Source organism: Cariama cristata, unplaced genomic scaffold, assembly GCF_000690535.1.
Source record: "Cariama cristata isolate BGI_N322 unplaced genomic scaffold, ASM69053v1 scaffold934, whole genome shotgun sequence".
NCBI lineage: Eukaryota > Metazoa > Chordata > Aves > Cariamiformes > Cariamidae > Cariama > Cariama cristata.
Window position 1 is genome coordinate 30,179 of NW_009613254.1, and position 18,581 is coordinate 48,759.

General features: G+C 48.6%; 1 protein-coding gene across 1 annotated transcript; it reads left to right on the forward strand.

Annotated features, from left to right (window-relative positions):
- Nucleotides 1-2,783: 2,783 nt before the first annotated feature.
- LOC104160720 lies at nucleotides 2,784-15,742 on the forward strand. The gene is made up of 6 exons (XM_009698927.1): nucleotides 2,784-4,117; nucleotides 9,952-10,126; nucleotides 10,904-11,108; nucleotides 11,553-12,175; nucleotides 13,948-14,093; nucleotides 14,947-15,742. The coding sequence occupies exons 1-6, from the start codon at nucleotides 2,784-2,786 to the stop codon at nucleotides 15,740-15,742; spliced, it is 3,279 nt and encodes a 1,092-aa protein (XP_009697229.1).
- Nucleotides 15,743-18,581: the final 2,839 nt, after the last annotated feature.

The window sequence follows — 18,581 nt, forward strand, 5'->3', positions numbered from 1 at the left end:
GGGGGTGCGTGGGCCACCCACGCCTGGTGTCACTGTAGCTGTCCTGCAGCCCAAAGAGGGGCCAGTGCGACGGGCCCCAGCAGTGAACTTCTACCTGAAGAGAGACCGTGAGGACACAAGTCAATTGTATTTTCAGTGCTGTCCCGTTGGTGAAGGGAGCAGCCACAGACAGATCCCACCCCATCGTTTCTGTGCCTCTGCTTCCTTGCTCTTCTCGTCACCCCTTCTCCCCTTGCCTATGCGCTTTCTTCTCCGGCTGCCTTGCTCTCACACACTTACACACGCATGCTCTGACACACATACGTGCCTCACATGGGCCTTGGTTCCTCTTCAGGCCTTACTGTGTGTAGCTCCCTGCCTTGGGCAAGGGCTGCTTTATTCTCAGCTCTCACTACGGCAAGGGTTTTTTTTCTCTTTCTACTTGATCTGAAAGCAGAGTGCAGAAAGTACACGGTGGCTTTTAGTCCCGTGGCTGTGACCTGATCACAGACCAACCTGACAGGCTGTGACATCTCTCATTAACAGCACTTTCTCACAGGAGCCCTTCGGCACTACCAGGAGCCCTGTTCCCTACTCAGTGACCGGCTCTCACATCATCTCATTCTCTCTTTCTTGACAGATCATGTTATAACCTATGATCACAGAAAATCCTGATCCTCACGTTTCTCTGCTGTCACCTGTGGGCTCCTCCAGAGCCGTGAAGAAGGGGGAACTCCAGCCCCACCATGAGAAGACTGGGTGAGAAGTGCCTGTGACGTCTTGGGGAATGGCCACATTTTGAGAGCTAGTTTTAATTTTTATTTTTAGCAATTATGAAGGATGGAAATAATGTTCTCCATTCAGCAGTGATCCACAAGATCAGCTCTGCCTTCCCTCTCTGGGATTGGATTACAGATAGTTTCATTAACGTGGAGAAAGTATGCTAATTTGAATGACTCTAAGCAAGGGGTGAAATAAGCGAGTTACCAAGATTGGCTTCCAGGCAATATACTGCCTCAGGCTTCTTCTCAGATGGAAGATGTCTGTTGGTGCCTCACACAGTTAGATGCCTGAGGCGTCTTAGCCTTCAGGGAGTAACGAGCCTCTTCATTGCCCTCCTGGTCAAGATGGCTGTGCTGCCTGAATGGCTGGCAGTGTGTGGAGAACCTAGCTGCACTACAAAGCAAACAGTCTGGGCTGTAACTTACATGGTCCTGTCTTGCTTTACCAAGACCTCTTCCTGGGTGTTCCACCTGGTTAGTTCTTGCCTGTCTTATTATTAGAGACTGATGCCCCACCATCCCAGCTCTATGTTGCCGTTTATAAATCTCAGGCTAACCCCATATCCCCTGCCCAATCTTATTCTCCTTTGCGTATGGCACTCACTCGTTCCCTTTGCCTCTGCTTGCCAAGGGAGGGAGTGGACAGGGCTGTAGCAGACACTGATGTCTTGTGTGGCTGCTGGCCAGTCCACGAGGCCTAAACCCTTAAGAGAAATTTGGAGTCTCTCCATTCAGTGTAAGGAGGCTCCCTCCTCTTCCAAGGATGACTTAGACACTTAGCCTTCATCCTGCTGGCCCAAACTGAAGTTTTGGGATTTAATTCTCTGCATTGCTCTGAACATGTGATTTAGTCACTTTTAGATTCCCTGGGCCTTACAATGCTGAACACAGATCATAGGAACAACCTTGGAAATCACACATTCTCTTTCTGGGCCTCCGCTGAGCTGTGGTGGGGGCTGATCATTTGGGCCTGTTGCTGAGGGGTCAGGAGGGTGCATTTGTGGAAGTCTGTGAGGTACCTTTGTCTCTGCACTGGAAAGGCCTTGGAAATGCTTGGCTACTGGCCACTAAACCATATGCATCTTCCCTGTGAAGGGTAAATCAGGGCATTAAGGGGCTGCAGTGTGACTCTCAGGGACAAAACCACCACCAGTCAGCCGCCTTCTTCCTCCTTGCTACTTGAGCCTTCCAGGAGACCACACTATCATGTCATCCTTTCCCACCCCCAGCCTCCTCCTTAACCCGCACACTCTTCTCTGCGCCCCATTTGAGGGAAAGATCTTGTAAACCTCCCATCGCCTTAGCGTTGCTGTGTGAGTAAGCTGAGCCTGCAGCAAGCACTTCTGCGCATTCATCACTAGAGTTGAGTGGTGTTATTGTGAGGGAATTGCTGAGGGTAGGTAGGTAGAAATTCTCCAAATTCAGATGGGTAGTGTAAGGCCACTGTTGGCTTGGCTAGAGATGGAAAAGATTCCCTACCTCAAGCCCTGCGGCTCATCTCCTAGTTATGCTGCTCTGTTTCTACCCAAGCTATTGGTGTTTGGCTTCTGCGTTCCCTGGAAGCAGACCTGCTGTTGCATCCTGTGAGTCTTCAACAGGCTGCTTCAGTAACTCATCTTTCCTTCCATTCACAGGTCTTCTACGCATGGCGACTCAACCCATGTGAGAGCCCTCTTATGTGAGTACCCAGCAGCACACTTTGCTGTCTGTGGTCTGTGGACATTGACTGGCATCTAAGCGACACCCCAGCTCCCTCCTCTCCCCCTAGACGCCACTGTCTTAGAGCCTCCATGTGCAGTTGCTATGACATACATCAGTGTTGATGAGAGACAGGAACACTGCCGAGTGATCTTGAGCTGCCAAAATAATCAGCTCTATGCACAACATGGCTTAAAGGATTTTTCGGTTAGCAGCATGCATCCACTAAAGAACCTAGACACTCAATTTTTTTCTGGAGATTTCCATACTCTAGACTACTGCCACACAGGCAAGGCACCTTTGGCCAGTCCTGTGGAAAACCGGATGTATCGGAGCGTGGAGAACCTTCACTGGGCAACAGTTGCTGACTCTGGGCTGTATTCTCACTGCCGGAGCCTGGATAATGAGATCATCTTTCGCTATAGAGGCACCAGTCAGTGGACAGAAGGTTGTGCGGATGTGGTCCCAGTACAGAGCACATCGGAGTCTCTGAGAAACCTTTCTGTCCCTGCTAAACAGACATCTCAGTCGGCAAGGAATGTGGTCCTCCCTCCCTTTGCCAAAGTGCCTCAGTGGCTCTTCCCTTCTGCAGAGGAAAGAGCCCTACGTGGGGATGCCAAAAAAGAGCTGAAGGAGAAGCTGAGGCTGCACAGCAGTAAGGTGGCAGAGCCCTGTAAGCCAGTGCGTCCACAGGTGGCCTTGCCTGACCTGATGGCCCGGGAGTTTTTGGAATGCCAGATGTGCCGGCAGTACAAGAACGGTTGTGCTGTCAACTGCTGCACGGTTTTGGTGGAACACGCTGCTCTTAGGCACAGCCTCACAGGGAGGCAGAGACTGTGTTTTGCACACAGGATCATTAGTCCAGAAGACATCAAGCAGGAGGCTCAGAGGAGGCTTCAGCTCCGAAGGCAGAATAGCTCTCCCAATCTGCCCCTTCAGCATGCTGGGGAAAGCCATGAGATGGCCAAATCCAGAACCGCAGAAAGCCTGGAACAATGTAGTGGAGAAACAGATGTCAAAGCCACATTGGGACAGAGCAAGAAAGGCCACTGCAAAGGGAGGCTCTACATACCCACCTTTGAGGAATTCAAGCAAATGAGAAGTAAGGAGGCAAATTCATCTGCCAGCAGCAGTGGGCCAACAGATTGCGTGAATAAGGGTCTGCCTGCAAACCAGACCCTGGAGGAGGAGTACAATAAGAACATCTGTCCAGAAGCTCTGGGGACCAAAGCTGTGAATGAAGCCAGTGTCACAGCAGAGGGTGACGATGATGTGTTCCATGAAAACCACATCTCTGCTGGCTCTTCTCAATATCCAGCCACATGGGACGGTTTCAGGATGAGCAGTCCTGAGGTGAAGGACAGAACCTTCCAGATCTCCAGCCCGGGTAGATCACCAGTCCCCATTTGCTCTAGCCCTATTCCACGATCACCTTTACAGGCAGTTGCAATACACAGAGCTGGGCAGGAGATCTTCGGAGAGACAAGACAATTGAATGATGTCCTCCACCTTTCAGGGCAGTCACTGGCTTCTGAAGCCCAGTCCTCTTGCTGTTCATCGCTGCTGTTAGAAGCCACAGACTTATCCAGCTATGGAGCTAAACTACAAAAAATGAAGGATGAATTAATAGGTTCAGCCCTGGAACTTATTAAGAAAAGGTAACATGCTCTGTGGGGTCACCTGAAAGCAGTTCCCTTGTTAACAATCTAGTCTCTCTCCTGATATGTACATTTAACTCCTGTAGCATAAATACGCTGTTGGCAGAGCCTTTCATCTTAGGGTCTCTGATAGCCACGTGGACTTGTCTTTAAGCTGTTGAGCTTAAACTCCGTCTTTGCGTGGGATTAAACATCAAAAAGCATTTTCATCTAGACTTTGCCTTTTTGTACACCTTAATCCTGTCAAGATAGCAGCCATTAGTAGTCCTGACACCCAATTTCCCACTCATTTTATTTCTGTAATAAATTGTTGAAATGTCTTTTCTTTTTTTTTTAACATCTGTTAAAAGTAGAGGACAGCCAAGAGATACAAAGTACTGATACGATTCCTTTGATAAAAGAATGAGAGTCTGTCCCACCACTGCAGGACAAGAATTTAGGTAGTGTGACATGCAGCAACAAGTGCTTTCACTAGCTGCCTGTATGTAGTGAACTGGCAAACAAGTAAGAGCAAGATGGCTGTTACTAGTCTTTAACCACCCTCTGGAGACCAGCACAGGTAGCGAGTGAAAGTACTGGCCAATATTGTCCTTCTGCCAACTCAGCGTAAGCAGTGAGAGAAAATACTTGCGTAAAGCCTTTCTCCCTCTTCTCCAACCAGGGTTTTCCCCTTCTCTGGGTAAGATGTTCACAAGGACTGCTTTCTGTGTCCTGGTTTTGGACACTGCAGCCCTGTTACCTCCCTCCTGCCAAAGAAATGGGGATCCCTTTCTGTGCAGGCAGGCGGCCCAACAGGAATCGACAAAGTTCTGGAAGCTAGGAGTTTGGGGCAGTTATCACTGTCTTATCAGTAGATAAGGCTGATGGGAAAAGGAGGAGTGAGTGTTGGTGGAGTGGTTTGTTTCCATATGCTTGGCTTTCAGGACTGGCTTTGCCAAGAATTACATTTGATTTGGTTCCTGGCTGCTTCTGACATCCACGGATGGGGTGTGTGAAATGCCAGGGCAACAACCTTATACACTGGCTTGGTATTTCTGGAATGCTAGAGGTCTGAGACTGGACTGAAGTTTTAGAGGAGGCGATAGTGACTTCTGCACAGGAATGAGTCATCTGGAAGAACTTCTGTGGAGCTGAAGCTCCCCATGTAGCAGAGCCAGAGTGATGAGCAGAAATACTTCTGCAACTTTATAATCCAAAGGGAAGTAGGTGGTGTCAGAGCCCTAAATGCTTCCTTCAGCTATCCAGCCCAGCCTTTGTGCTTTTGTTCTAGGGTATGAAAACCCAATGAAGAAACAGATGAGAAAGTTTTGGTATGCAACCATTTTCATTGAGTAGGCTATTTTTATCATTGATGCGAAATGAAATTCACAGAATGGCACAAGCCATGAGTGAGAGCGTAAGAACCGCTGTCTCGTGGCAGATCAAAGGTCTGACTGGTATCTGGAGCCCAAGGTGCATGCATAGCAAAGTGTACAGGAAATGGGTAGTCCATATGATCTTTCTTCCCACTACTGTCCCAGCCTCCAAACACTTTCTGCCCAGGGCCTTTATGGTTTCAGTGTGGTTTCTGTGCTTTTAATATCCACAGTGGTTTTTGTTTCTGTGAATGTGTTCAGTCTCCCTGGTTGGATTTGTTAAAATATATGAGGTGATTTTATTAACACCAAAATGATAATTGATCTAAAAATGAGAAACACAGTGGTTCCAGTATTAGAGAGGTTGTTTCATGTGAAGGAACCACACTGGCCTGTTTATTTTCCACAGTAGTCACAATTAATGGTAAAGGCTGTCATTTCTTCAGGATAGCAGGAGGAAAACAAATCTGTTGGCAGTGCCAAAGTACTGGTTAGTGGGAAACTCCAGTGTTCTTTATCTAGAAATTTCTCAATTTTCCATCATTTTTACCTGAGACTGTAAAGTGCCTGAATATTCATTTATGACTCAAACTGATCCTCACTGCAGTGGGAGACTTTTTGTCTGGATGTTTTGGGTTCTAAATTATGATCGCTGATATCCAGACCACATTTTTTCTAAGTCTCAAATGAAATGAGCTGAAAGCTGGGGATTTGGTCCCATTTCCACAAATACTGAGCTCAGCAAGCCTTTGATAGAGATGTTGTGATAGAGCATCACAGAATAAGATAGATGAAATTGTCTTCTCTTGTGTTTCTGTGTGTTACCGTTTTACAAAGCAGTTTTGTCTGGTAAGTTAATTGCCTTCCTAGTAATTCATAGTTAATTACTTAAGACTCATTCAAATGTCTTAATATTTCATCAGGGAGTATTTGATTTTCAGCTTCATAATTATGGTGTCTTTAGCTCCCTCATGGGTCACTGAATACCTTTATCTTAGGTTGTAGTCCTGGCAGGTAAGGGGTGTTGAGGTCTAGGTGGAAATCCTGTATGCATTTCAATATATAGTCCACTTTCTGAACTTGTTTAAGCAACAAATTGTTCAGGATAAGGACATGTAAGGACCTGGGGTTACTGTCCGTGAAATGGGAGACAAGGTTACAACAAAAACCTGCACAGGGAAGCAGAGGACATGACTAAGAAAGAAGGCTTCCTGAAAAGGGTGATGGAGTGTATTTGGGAAGACACCGAGATGGTGGGTACAATAACAGGTTCCCATAGCACAGGACTCCAAGTCTGGAAGGCAGGTGCCAGCCGGGAAGGAGTGGACAAAAATGTTTCCATTAGTCAGAAAGAGTCAGGAACATATGGAAAGGGCTGAGAACTGCTGGCCTGGACAACGACACAACCATGAAGAGGCCCATAGAGACCGTGAAGGAAAGCAGGTGTGTTTCCAGTTGTACACCACACACCTATTGCCTCTGCTTTCATCAGATTCAGAGATGATGGCCCAGAGGTTTAAAAGGACATTTAGAAAGAACCTGTCTTCCCTGTGCTGGCCCAAGTGCATCATCTGTCTTGGAGAGAACAGGGAAAACTGACACCAACCCCAGGCGGAAAGCTCCTATCCCAACAAGTGATTTGATCCCACAGAAGGAAACATGCCAGAGTAACCCTTCTGCGGCTCTGCGTCAGAGCAGAGGGGACTGCTTGAGCAGGCATTGGTGTAGACCTGTTGGCAGCCCAGATCTCTGCCAGGGGGAGTGGACTGGAGGAAGGGGCAATATCCCCATTTCTTGGCAATGTCCCCTCTTCCTCCTAAGCCAGGGGCAAAGGTTAAAGGAGCAGCCCTAAGTTTCGGTTCTACAAAACTGCTTGTATCCTCCATCTTTTGTCTACATCCCTCTGATGACACTGGTGATGAGGTGCACAGCAACTGCTCTGTGGAGCAGGACTTACCCCACACGGCATGGCCATCATGCAGGAGGGATCTAATAACAACTAGAAGTAGAGCAGTCAAACCCAGGGATGAAGAAATCTCCTTTCACACAACATGGGCTCTGCATCATTGCCTTTCTTACCTCTAGCTGACCAGCTATGGGGTGGGTTGAATTTCTCAGTCTCCAGTCACACTTCCTTAGCTCAGCTCTCTGGCTAGTATTGGTTCTTATTCCCACTGCAGGTCACATTTGGAGATTTTTCAAAAATATCCCTGTTGGGTGATAGAAACCACAATAAGCAATGGCACCTGGTTTGCAGACCTTATTAGCAGAGAGCTGCTGTCAGCTTCACTTAGAGGAGCAGCAATACTCTGGAGTACTTTCTGTGTTTAAATGGATCATAAAATGAAACCTCAACTCTCTGCGAGTATGGTCTGTGTGGTGGGAGGTGGCATGATCAAGAGGAGAAGATAATAATCCGGTTTTGAGCTCTGCTACTGGCCTTGGACATGTCCCATTGCCTCTCTGTGCCTCAGCATGGTCCCTTCTTTCTGCATGTTTCAACCAGAATTTGTGTCAGCAGGAGCAGCTTTTGGAAATGGTGGGTTTCTGGCCGTGGCAGATCCTCCTCAAGAGCTTTCTTGCTCCCTAACTTCTGCCTTCCCTCCCACAGGTGTGCCCAGCTGAACTGTTCATACTTTACCCGATTCAATGAAAGATCAATGAAGTAATCTGGCTAGGAACACATGAGGGAGGATATTTTTTTTAAACCCAAATCATTTCAAGACTGATTTTAGATCATGGCGACACAGACAGTTACACTGGACTGGCTGATAGAGTGGTACCCCAAATGTGGCTGGGGACGGGAGGGAGGAAGGAGACAGGAACCTTTTAAGCCGGACCAGGCCAGCAGAGTGCCATGGTGGGACCACAGCCTTGCTGTGTGCCTGTGCTGCTCTTACTGCAACCCGTGAGGGGCTAACGCAGTCCGTACTACAGGCTGCTCCGTGGCAGCACTGGCATTGGTATCCCCTTTCTACAGGCTGGCGAGAAGAGGCCTGGAGAGGTGAAGTGACGCTTCCAAATCCACATGGTAGGGAGTGAGCACAGCAACAAGTAAAAGCCAGGAGCCTGCTGTTAGCACTGTGCTGTAGCTGCACAGCTGCGGCTAAAGTCTTTTTAAGTTGGTAAATCCTCTGGTAGTGTCAGCTGGGACCTGGAATCATAAATGGAGGAAGATGAAAAAGCATCAGCTGGAAAGTTGCAAACCAACTTTTCTGGCCTGACAACAGAGCCGGTTTGTGTTCTGGGAGATTTGTTCCCTCTTCAGTGATTTCAGTGTTGGCTGATGGTTTGTTATCGGAGCCAGCTCTCATTCATTGTAAGGAAAATACCCATCTGTCTCCTGTGTTTCCTTGTAGCTGACAGTGTTGGAGTTACACATTAGCAGTATGACCTACCAGCATAAGTTCACAAGTGAAGTCTTTAAAAAGCAGCAGATTTTTGTCATGGGAGACTTTTGTTAAGCATAAACTACATGCATAACCTTAAATATGTTCCAGACATGGGCTTCCTCTATGTGCAAGCATCCATATCCAGTCCTGACAACCTTTCTTTTTAAAGTAATCCAAGCCCATAAAAATTAAGTAAACCTAAAATGAAAAAATTAATATTCTTCCAAGCAGGCTTCATTATGCATGGAAATAAGGTGACTTAGAGAGTCTGCTAAAAAAAAATGTATCACAAGTAGTATTGCAAACTACAGCCTGTCGACTACTCTGTGAAGTCAGTGGTTTTGCACCAGACTGTCTGTCTGGAGAGGTGGTGTGGTCTACAGAGAGGGAAACGTGGGGTTGGAACAGGCTGCCTGTATCAGGCAGGCCAGGCCCTTGTTAGCACCAGACAGCCGTGAATAAGAACATCCCAGAATTGCCAAATGAGAACAACAGACTCTGCCAGTCTTTTCAGGACTCTCAAGTGCACCGAAGGCCTGATCCTGAGTTCACTGAAAGCAGAGGGAATCTTTCCAGTGGTTTCAGTGGGCTTGGGATCATATGAGATGAAAAACAGAGGGAAAGCTCCTTTAATCCTCTAATCTCTTCAAAGTATTATGGTTTTTAGCAAGTGATTTTCTTCCAGATGAGCAATATGGTTTCTAGGTTGACAACATCTCTTTAAATAGCAGCAAATATGGATATAGCCTACTTAGAAAGAGGTTTTTCTGGTCCGTATGGGAGAACCTCATGTTTTATGGACACAAAAATGCCCTGTGAACACCCAAGACATCGTATCCCAGACTGTTGCTGCAAGAGTGAAATTACCTGATTTGCACTGCTATAATTGAGCTGTGTTTAGAGCCCCTGAAACACATGCACAGCCATCCATGCCAACCAGTCTAGATTCCTGCCTTTCCCTGCACTTGCCCTGAACTGTTGCAGGTGGTTGTTCGAACCTGGGCTTGCTGCTCAGTCTCATCTGTGTCAGGAACAGCAAGTGAACTGCATACATGATGTTCATCAGAGTCTGCTTCTTCCCTTGCAGCTGCAATGCTGAGACTGCTGCCAAATCCCCCTCCAAGGGACAGTGTGATCTGAGGGAAGCTGATCTCCCACCTCCAGAGGACAGCCAGCAGCCCACAGCGATGTCCATGGCAACAGAGAGCTGGGGGGACAAGCCAAGCAATGAGACATCCAGTGACGCTCCACCTGCAGGGAATGTAAGGGAGAGGAATTCCCCTCTCATCTTGACCGTGTGTTCAGGATTGGTTTTTCTTGTCAGAAGCTCTAAAGGATCCCTTCGTTGTAGGAACTGGGCAGGCTGGGAGCCTGGGATCTGAATTCACACCAACTCCCATCAGCAATTAAACTCTGTTAGAAGCATTTCTAGTGCCTTTTTTATTACAGTTAATGAAACAGGAGTCAATTTTGTGCCCTTGCCTATCTGCCGCTGCATCTCTTGCAGGGAGTTCAGCAATAACCCCTTCGTGGCTTTCAGTGTGCCACCACCCCTCATTGCTGCGCTGCCCAGGAGATCGGACAGACTGCCTCCTAGTCCCTGCTTGGTCAAACCACTAATGTGGGTAAAGGCATAGAGGCTGGAGTTCCTGAGCCTGCAGCGCTGAAACATTCACAGAACAGAGGCAAGCTAGTTCAGATCCCTGGAGGACAGGCTCAGCCCCCTCTTTAGGCCCTTAGCCAGGGCTATGCTGTTGACTTCTTCATGGTTATTTGACAGTCGTGATCCAGCCACCACGGGGCCACTGTACTCAGAGCTACACAACAGCAAAGGGAGAGAGGTCCTTGGTGTTAGGACTAAACAAGACAGAGTGACCTGGGAGGACAGATTTCCTAATGATCATGTAGCAGAGCTGCATTTACAATCCCACCATTGATGAGTTTCCTTTTTTCTCCTTCGGCAGCTAAAGTCCAGTGGCTGCAAACCAGGTGCTGCTTTGACCATCACCTTGCTCCTAACCCACTTGCCTTTCTTGCAGACCCCAAGTCCGAGCTGCCGCCGATCCAGCTCCGACATTGTCCATGAGAGTGCGGATGGTGCCAAGGCCCAGCGGGAGTGCCGGCTGCGGCCGCACTTCAGTGACCCTATGCCGACAGACTCGGTGAAGAGGAAGCAGCTGGAGCTGAAGATTGCAGCTGCAGCACGGCAGCACGCGCAGAAGCGCCGGCAGGAGCGAGACTACGGTACCCACATTCTGCATGCTCAGAGGGGGCTGACGGGCCAGATGCTGAGCCCTGCTATGCTGGTGTAAATACGGAGTCACTCTACTGACCTGAGGGAGGGAAGTGTTCTGAGTTTAACCCAGGTGTGCAAGAAATCAGGATCTACTCTGCTGTGTCTCTGTCCCTACCTGGCAGATGGCAGGGGAAGAGAGAGCTCAAATGAGTTCACAGGTATGGGCGCTGCAGGGATGACAGGCTCCAGGCTTCACCTAGGAGCCATTTACTCCTGACTCTCGCCAGTTTTGGCAGCAAAACAGGAGGGGAGACAGCTAATAACAGCCCTGCTTTCACCAGATCTAGCCTGGCCCCCCAGGTTTTGTACCACTCATGGGTGTGCCAGCTTGAGCTCCTCAGGTGAGCTCTGTGCAGCTGGCAGTGCCTGTAATGATTTTTGTCTGTTCTCAGGTCCGGTGGTAGCAAAAGCCAACCTTGGCCATGGTGGCAGTTTTGATGAGACCCGGCGCACCCCACGTGGCTCCCTCCGCTCCAGACATCACTGGAGCAATGTCAGCAGCCTGAGCACGGACAGCGGGATTGTTGGTGTGAATGATGTCCGGGACGATCTGGATCCCAGCGAGGCCACTCGGACGAAGTCTGTGGATGTGGAGAGGGCAGACAGTGGCATAGGCCAGATGCCAGCCAGAAAGTGGAGGAACAGGGCATCCGAAACGCTGAGCTCCCTGCAGGCCTGGGAAGCCCACCGTCCCTGCACCGACTGTGGAGAAAGGGACCTCCCGGTGGAGACGGACGTGCAGAATTGCAATCAGAGGCGGGCTGACCTCTGCGAGAAGTGCCGCAAGCGCAGGACGGAGCGCAAGGAGTCTGTGCTGGAGTTTGTCAACACAGAGGCCAGCTATGGAGAGGACCTGCGCATCATCAAAGAGGAGTTCTACCTCCCCATGCAGGCAGCTGGGCTGCTGAGCCAGGAGCAGCTCCTGGGCATCTTCAGCAACATCCAGGAGCTCATCGACCTCAACGAGAACTTCCTGGAGATACTCCAGGAAGAGATCGATCAGGCCTTTGATCAGGTATGATGCCGCATGCCCTAAAGGGGCCAGACCAGGCAGACAGGAATAGGTTTTGTATTAGTGAGGCAGCATGGGTGGAACAGAGGATCAGGAGGTAGGACTCCTTGGTTCTGGTCATCTCCCTAGTCCCTTGCTCCTTCAGCTGTTGTAAACCAGTGATTTCAGTAAGCCTGTGCCAGGTCACAGCTGCTGGCCTCACTCTCTGCTGTGGTAATGCCACTGACATTAGCAGGCCATCAGCAGCCTAGCTCATTTACCCCATTAACAGGACCTCACTGTCCCATATCCAAAATTAGCTTTAAGCCAGTTAGCCTGCACCCTGACAAGAGTGTGACTGTGGGGGCACAGAGCTCAGCTTGGTCTGTCTCACAGGCCAAGCTCTTGCGACCGTGAGCTGGCTTGCTTCAGGCTAGCTTGGGTGTATTTGCCTTGGGTTGTAGTTTATTGCAGCTTGCCTCTAGGCTGGCTGCAGGGCTAGGCAGCACAGGCTGCTCCCTGCTCTGGTGAAAATTGGCCCTTACAGCTCTGTGTACCAGTTGCTTCTACTGATGCACCCTGCCTTGCACAAGGCACTTTGCTGCCCCACCAGCGTGGTGGTCAGAGGGCAGAGAAATGGAAGTAAGACTCTAGAGCAGCAGGCAATCACTGCAAAGGACATATAAACAGCTCCACACCCTCCTTTCTTCAAGAAACCAAAACCCACTTGTTGCTGTATCAGTTTCACCAGGATGTTTTGTTCTCTAGGAAATACATTCCTCCACTCCCTCTCCAAAACCCTGCATGTCAGACCGAGTGACACGTCTCAAAAACTGGCAACTTTGACAACCACGCTCCCTCTCCAAAACCCTGCATGTCAGACTGAGTGACACATGTCTCAAAAACTGGCAACTTTGACAACCACTGTCATACACCTGGCACAATGAAGACAGATGTGCACTGCGGGTGTGATGTCCTCTGTGAATAATTTATTGACACAATGGCTTCTAGAAACAGCCGTGGGTTTCCCTGTCATCTCCTCCTCCATGTCGTCTTTTCAGTCAGAGCTCAGTACTGCACCAAAAAGCTGCCAGCAGCCAGAGAACTGCTCCCTCTCTTGCTGCTGAAATGAGCAGTGATTGCAGAGCATGTCAGCATACACCTCGACAAAGCTAGCACCAGATTCTTACTATTCCTTTATTTTATTACGCATCTGGAAATCAGAGAACAATTTACCATGAAATTTATTTTTCATTTAGACATCAAAGTAGCCAGTAAGAGCACAACTGAGGGAGACTGCTTCCCAGCCAGGCCAGTTGCTGGGTCTAACTGCAGAAGTTGTAAAGTGCCGTCTCTGTCACCTGAGTTACATGCCTCTCCTGCCCATTTGCCCCTAAATGCTCTCTGTTAATGTCTGCACTGCTGCATTAGCTTTATGGCAGACCTGCCAGCAAGAAGGGCCCCAGTACACCCCCCTGACTAGCAGGCTCGCTCTGGCCTCTAGCCTTTAAGCCCGTGCTCTGGTGAGCTGGCTGAGCCCTCGGGAGCAGATAAGACGGCTCTTTATGTGCAGAAGAACAAGCAGTTAGACCAGGTTTCCTTCCCCTCCCTGCACAACGCTTCCCCCCCAGACCTGCAGGGACTGCTTTTCCACCAGGAAGGGTGAGCCCAGTTCCACCTTTGGTCTGGTGTTCGCCAGATCCTGCCGTAGGTTCACACTGATAGGACCGAATGCAGGCTCCGTGCTTGTGCCTCTCCTCAGCTAACCCAGCAGGGACTGTATTGCATGCTTGCAGGGTGATGATGACCTGATGACCGTGTGCATCGGCGAAATATTTCTAGAGTTCGTCAACATGCTGCCAGCCTTTCAGACCTACTGTCTCCAGCAGTCCTCCTCTGTGAATATGCTCAACGCACTGGAGAAAGAGAAAGAGTTGCTCAGGTGAGAAAAGGGCTGAGTGTATTCTTCCAGGCTTTGGGGACAGCAAGGCACCAGACTGAGGGTGAAGCCTTTGTCAGCTCAACTAGATCAAAGTTTTGATGCTGATATTCTTCAGTGATGAGCTGCTCTCTCTTGGGGTGAGGAGAGTAATTTTTTGTCCAAAAGGTACTCGGTCCTTGATATCTCCACTGAGGCAGCCAGTTGGTCCCCAGCTGTGTACTGTATTTTGTGCTAGCAGTGTTTGCCCACTGACCGCTGCACCGAGCTGTCACCAAAGAACGCTCAGTTGAGAACAGCGCTCAGGCCCTGCACCAGAGCGCCGTTTGGATTTCCACTGGGGAAGGACACTATGTGAAGCATACATGACTTGAATTTGTTTCCCATTTCTAGCCCCGGCCTATTGGGCAATGGCAGGCGAGTCACTTCTCTTTCTACTGCAACAGCTTAAAATTATGACAGTACCAAATTCTTGTCTAGAGTGCTTTGTAATCTAATGATGAAAGGAGCTACAAATTAATGTAATCTGATATAAGCTGTTTTATCTGCCTTGGGCCTACGTCAGTGTGTACCAGAGAAAGATCACACCCTTGTTGTTTTACAGCAATTTAATAGAAGACTGCTAGGATGTTACATGCTAGTGTTCCAGGCACCTCATTGCTGTTCTGCAGCTGAGCACAGATGCAGAGATTGTTGTTAGTTTTTGGGGAGACAGAATTCACAAGGCTGTTAAAACCAGAGAGAGGGCTGCAGTGCCCAGCAGCTGTCAGCGCCACACTGTTCATTTGCATTTAGGATTGCAGCATCTGCTGGCAGAACAGCCACCATTCCATTCTCTCTTCTTAAATCCCTGCAGAATATTCCTCAATGTCTCCCAGAATGACAACACAGCACTGCGGCGGATGAACTTGAGGTCCTTCCTGATGGCCCCTTTGCAAAGAGTCACCAAGTACCCACTGCTGCTCAGCAGAATCATCAAGGCCACCACCGAGTACCACCCGGATTATGGCAGCCTGCGGGAGGCCAAGAGCCGCATCGAGTCCCACCTGGAGCACATCAATATGAAAACCAAACAGGAGGGGAACACATGGACCCTCCGATCCTTTCGCCAGGACAGCAAGAAGAAGAGGGAAGTCATCAACATTGAAATGAGAGAAACTGCCCTCAAAACTGTAGGTTGGCTGCGAGAGGAAACGCGATTTGTGATGGAGGGGTCTCTGCAGCTGGCCCAGCCCCCTGATGGCCAGTGGGTGAAGAAAGGCAGCAAGACCCTGAAGTTCCAGAACATGCAGGTCCTCCTCCTGGTGAACATGAAGCGAGTGTCCGAGTCCAGCCTGGAGTCAGCTGAGCCAGGGCCTGTGAAGGATGCCGTGCTGGTACTCATCAGGGACAAAAATAACGGGAAGTTCCATTTGCTCAGGGAGCCCTTGAGGCTGAGTAATTGCATCGTCTCCACTGACCCCGACTGCGATGACACTTTTGAACTCATTGAGATCAGGCGGGAGGCGTTTGTGTTCCGGGACAGTGACCGGGCACGGACTCACCACTGGTTCAGGCAGATCAGGCGGTACTCGAGGGAGCTGGGCTCCTGGAAGAAGCGGCGGAATGCGCTGCCCAACATCATGATCAGCACCCCTCACACCAGGCCCTGAGTCCTGCACCGGCAGCACGCAGGGAGACTTGGCTTGACCAGTGCCACGTGCAAGGACCATCAAGAGCCTCGGTGGCTTGGACTTGCTGTGCTCCATGGACAACACAGGGAGGAGCCTGGCCTGCAAAGACTCTTAGGAGCACTGGAAGCAAGCATCACAGCCTAATTCTGGTCTCCAGCCTCAGGACTCACAACCTGTTTGTGGCTGATGTACATACAGAGATGGGCTTCCCTCCAGGAACAAATCTCTGGAGGAAAATACTGAGTTTAACTTGTTAATATTGCACTGCAGGAGAATGATGTATGATGCTTGTCATTGCATGGATCGTGTTGAAAGCCAGTCTTGGCAACATGAGAGAGGTTTCCACCATTGACTATATTTCATCAGGATTAGGTAAAGTCAGGGTCAAAATTAGGTGCAGTATTATGCAACAGAGGATGAAAGCTGGAGAAAATTATGTTTTCCACCGCTACTCCTAAGGACTGTATTTCATTATTCACCTCTGCATATTCAGTCAAAATACTAGTTTAAAAAGAAAGGTCTTTAATCTTTCTTTAATCCAAAAGAAAGTAGGTATCAATTTGCTCAGATTCAGCTGCATGCACACAGCAAAAAAAAAAAAAAGCAAACAAGAATAGAAGGAGTTTTTGCTCTCTGACACATACACCCCAAATATGTGTAGAACCTGTGGAAGAGCAGTATACTCCCATTGAAAGTCTGTTATTTAACTGACTTAGGGACTGGAACGTAACGCTGCATCTGAAATATCTCAGAAGTGTATGTAAATACAGCTCTGCTACCACTAATAGGGAACTTAAAAGTTTGTGATTATTTAAATGATGTAATCTAGTGTATTTCAAAATTTAATTGAAAGGAATAATTTACATTGTACTGTAGAGTAACATAAAATGTTTTAATAATTATGTTTCAATGACTTTAGGTGGGTATTTTTTAAAATACTTGTATTCTGGAGTCGATATTCATTTGGTGTGGGTGGCATTCAGGTGAACAATGTACCTACGTCTGTTCTTTGGATCCCCTGAACAGAGTTCAGGGGCTGCTCCTAATGAGACTGGGAGAAAGCTACAATCCTGCTATCCTAATTCTCACTAGACAACAACAGACTGGCACAAAATCTCGCACTCTGGCCGCAGTCCTGCCTGGGCAGGTCAGGCCCCAGCGCACCAGACATGAGAGCCGAAACTGAGGCCACAAAGCGCTTCCTTGTAAGGTCCAGCCTCTCTCAGTTCCTGAGCAGGGAAATGACTCGAACCTGAACAATGGCAAAAAGGCAAACAGGGTTTAACCTTTTCAGCCTGACATTACCACTGACCGCTGCCTTGCGATTACAAGATCAGCAAAATGTCACGCTGTGACTTACACAGCAAAGGCCAGATTACAGCCCTAGAGGCTAAATTAAAGGAGCCTGAATTTTGGTCGGTGGATCTCAGAGGACAGCCTGTAAATGTTCTTTCAGCCCCCCAGGTAAAGACAAAGCCAATCAGTATTATTCACTACCAACAAAGTATTTATGTTACAGGCATTTATTTTATGGGAGGATTCACACAAACATATTTGTGTATTTCTCCAGAGATCAGCCAGCATCACCGAGCACACAAACGAAGGCAGACAGAGGCCACCTTCATGCAGGTAGCCCTAGTCTCGTCAAGTCACCACCTACCCAACACCTGAGCATGCCTCCGAACCGTAGCCAGTGCATTGTCCTCTTGCCACGGCTGCTGAGGCTTGTTGCACTGCTCCGGGCACCGAGGCAGACACCGGCATGAGACGTGCATACTGGCTGTATTTTCTCTTCATCTGTACCATCCAGCGTTTTAGTTCTTCATTTTGTCCTTGAGGAAATGGGAGGAGGTTTTGCATCATCTGGAGGCTTTACAAGCACATACCCAAGACGTGAGGGTGGCAGCACACAGCCGAGTGCTGTAGCGAGCAATAGCTTGCAAAACACTTGTTGGGTCAGCCGCCTGACTCTCAGGTGAGTTGGAATTCCCTCCAGCTATTTTTAGTTGTTAGACAATAAATTGTTTGTTCCCCCAAAATACACACTGAACAGCCAGTGAGGAGCACAAGGCATTGCTTTTAGTTTGCTGTTTGTTTTTCAAATAGATGGATGTCTAAGCAGAGCAGGTGCTGGAGGAAGATTTCTCTTACGCTGTCATGACAGATCTGCATCTATGAGCCTTCAAGCCCCATTCACCTAACATGCAAAAAGCAACAGCTTGTAGCACCTTTGTTTTCTCTCCCAAGATCAAAATGGCGCAGCTTCCTTCTCTTCATTACCTCCAACGGCAGCTGTGATAAGGGAAGGCGTAAGTACAGTAAGCGTAATAGCTCAATTTGTCCAAACAGCGAGTGGCTTTCACAGCCACAGAAAGCTGTGGCTTTCTGGAAAGTTTTCAATTACTTTCCAGCATAGTGATTTTCTCCACACCAATTCACGCTCAAAACCAGCCATGAACTGTTTGTACAGTCATATCTTTAAATCAAGATACCTTCGGTCACCCTGGCTGTTGAAAAAGGTTAGAGAACAATAAGTATATGTAAAAGGTCTGATATTTAGGATCAATCTTGTATTTGGGTGATTGTTCACTTTGTCAGATTCCGGGGTTTTCTAGGTATCACAGGAAACACCTGCCTGCCGGGCTCCTAGTAATCGTGGCCTGTTTCCTCTGAACCAGGCAAACTCTCCCCAAAAGAAGGTCCATAAATAATCACCGGGTGTTGAGTTATGAGCAGGACGTGTACTCGGTGCTGTAGCCCTGTCCTAAAAAACCTGTGGCCGGGGAGCAGTACCAGCTCTTTGATCTGGGACAGCCTG

Bases quoted from the DNA above. Each gene is read 5' to 3' on its own strand.
- LOC104160720 (XM_009698927.1), top strand. From the start codon at position 2,784: ATGTATCGGAGCGTGGAGAACCTTCACTGGGCAACAGTTGCTGACTCT. The intron at 11,109-11,552 runs GTACCCACATTC...GTCTGTTCTCAG, and splicing joins CCGGCAGGAGCGAGACTACG to GTCCGGTGGTAGCAAAAGCC. The intron at 12,176-13,947 runs GTATGATGCCGC...GCATGCTTGCAG, and splicing joins TCGATCAGGCCTTTGATCAG to GGTGATGATGACCTGATGAC.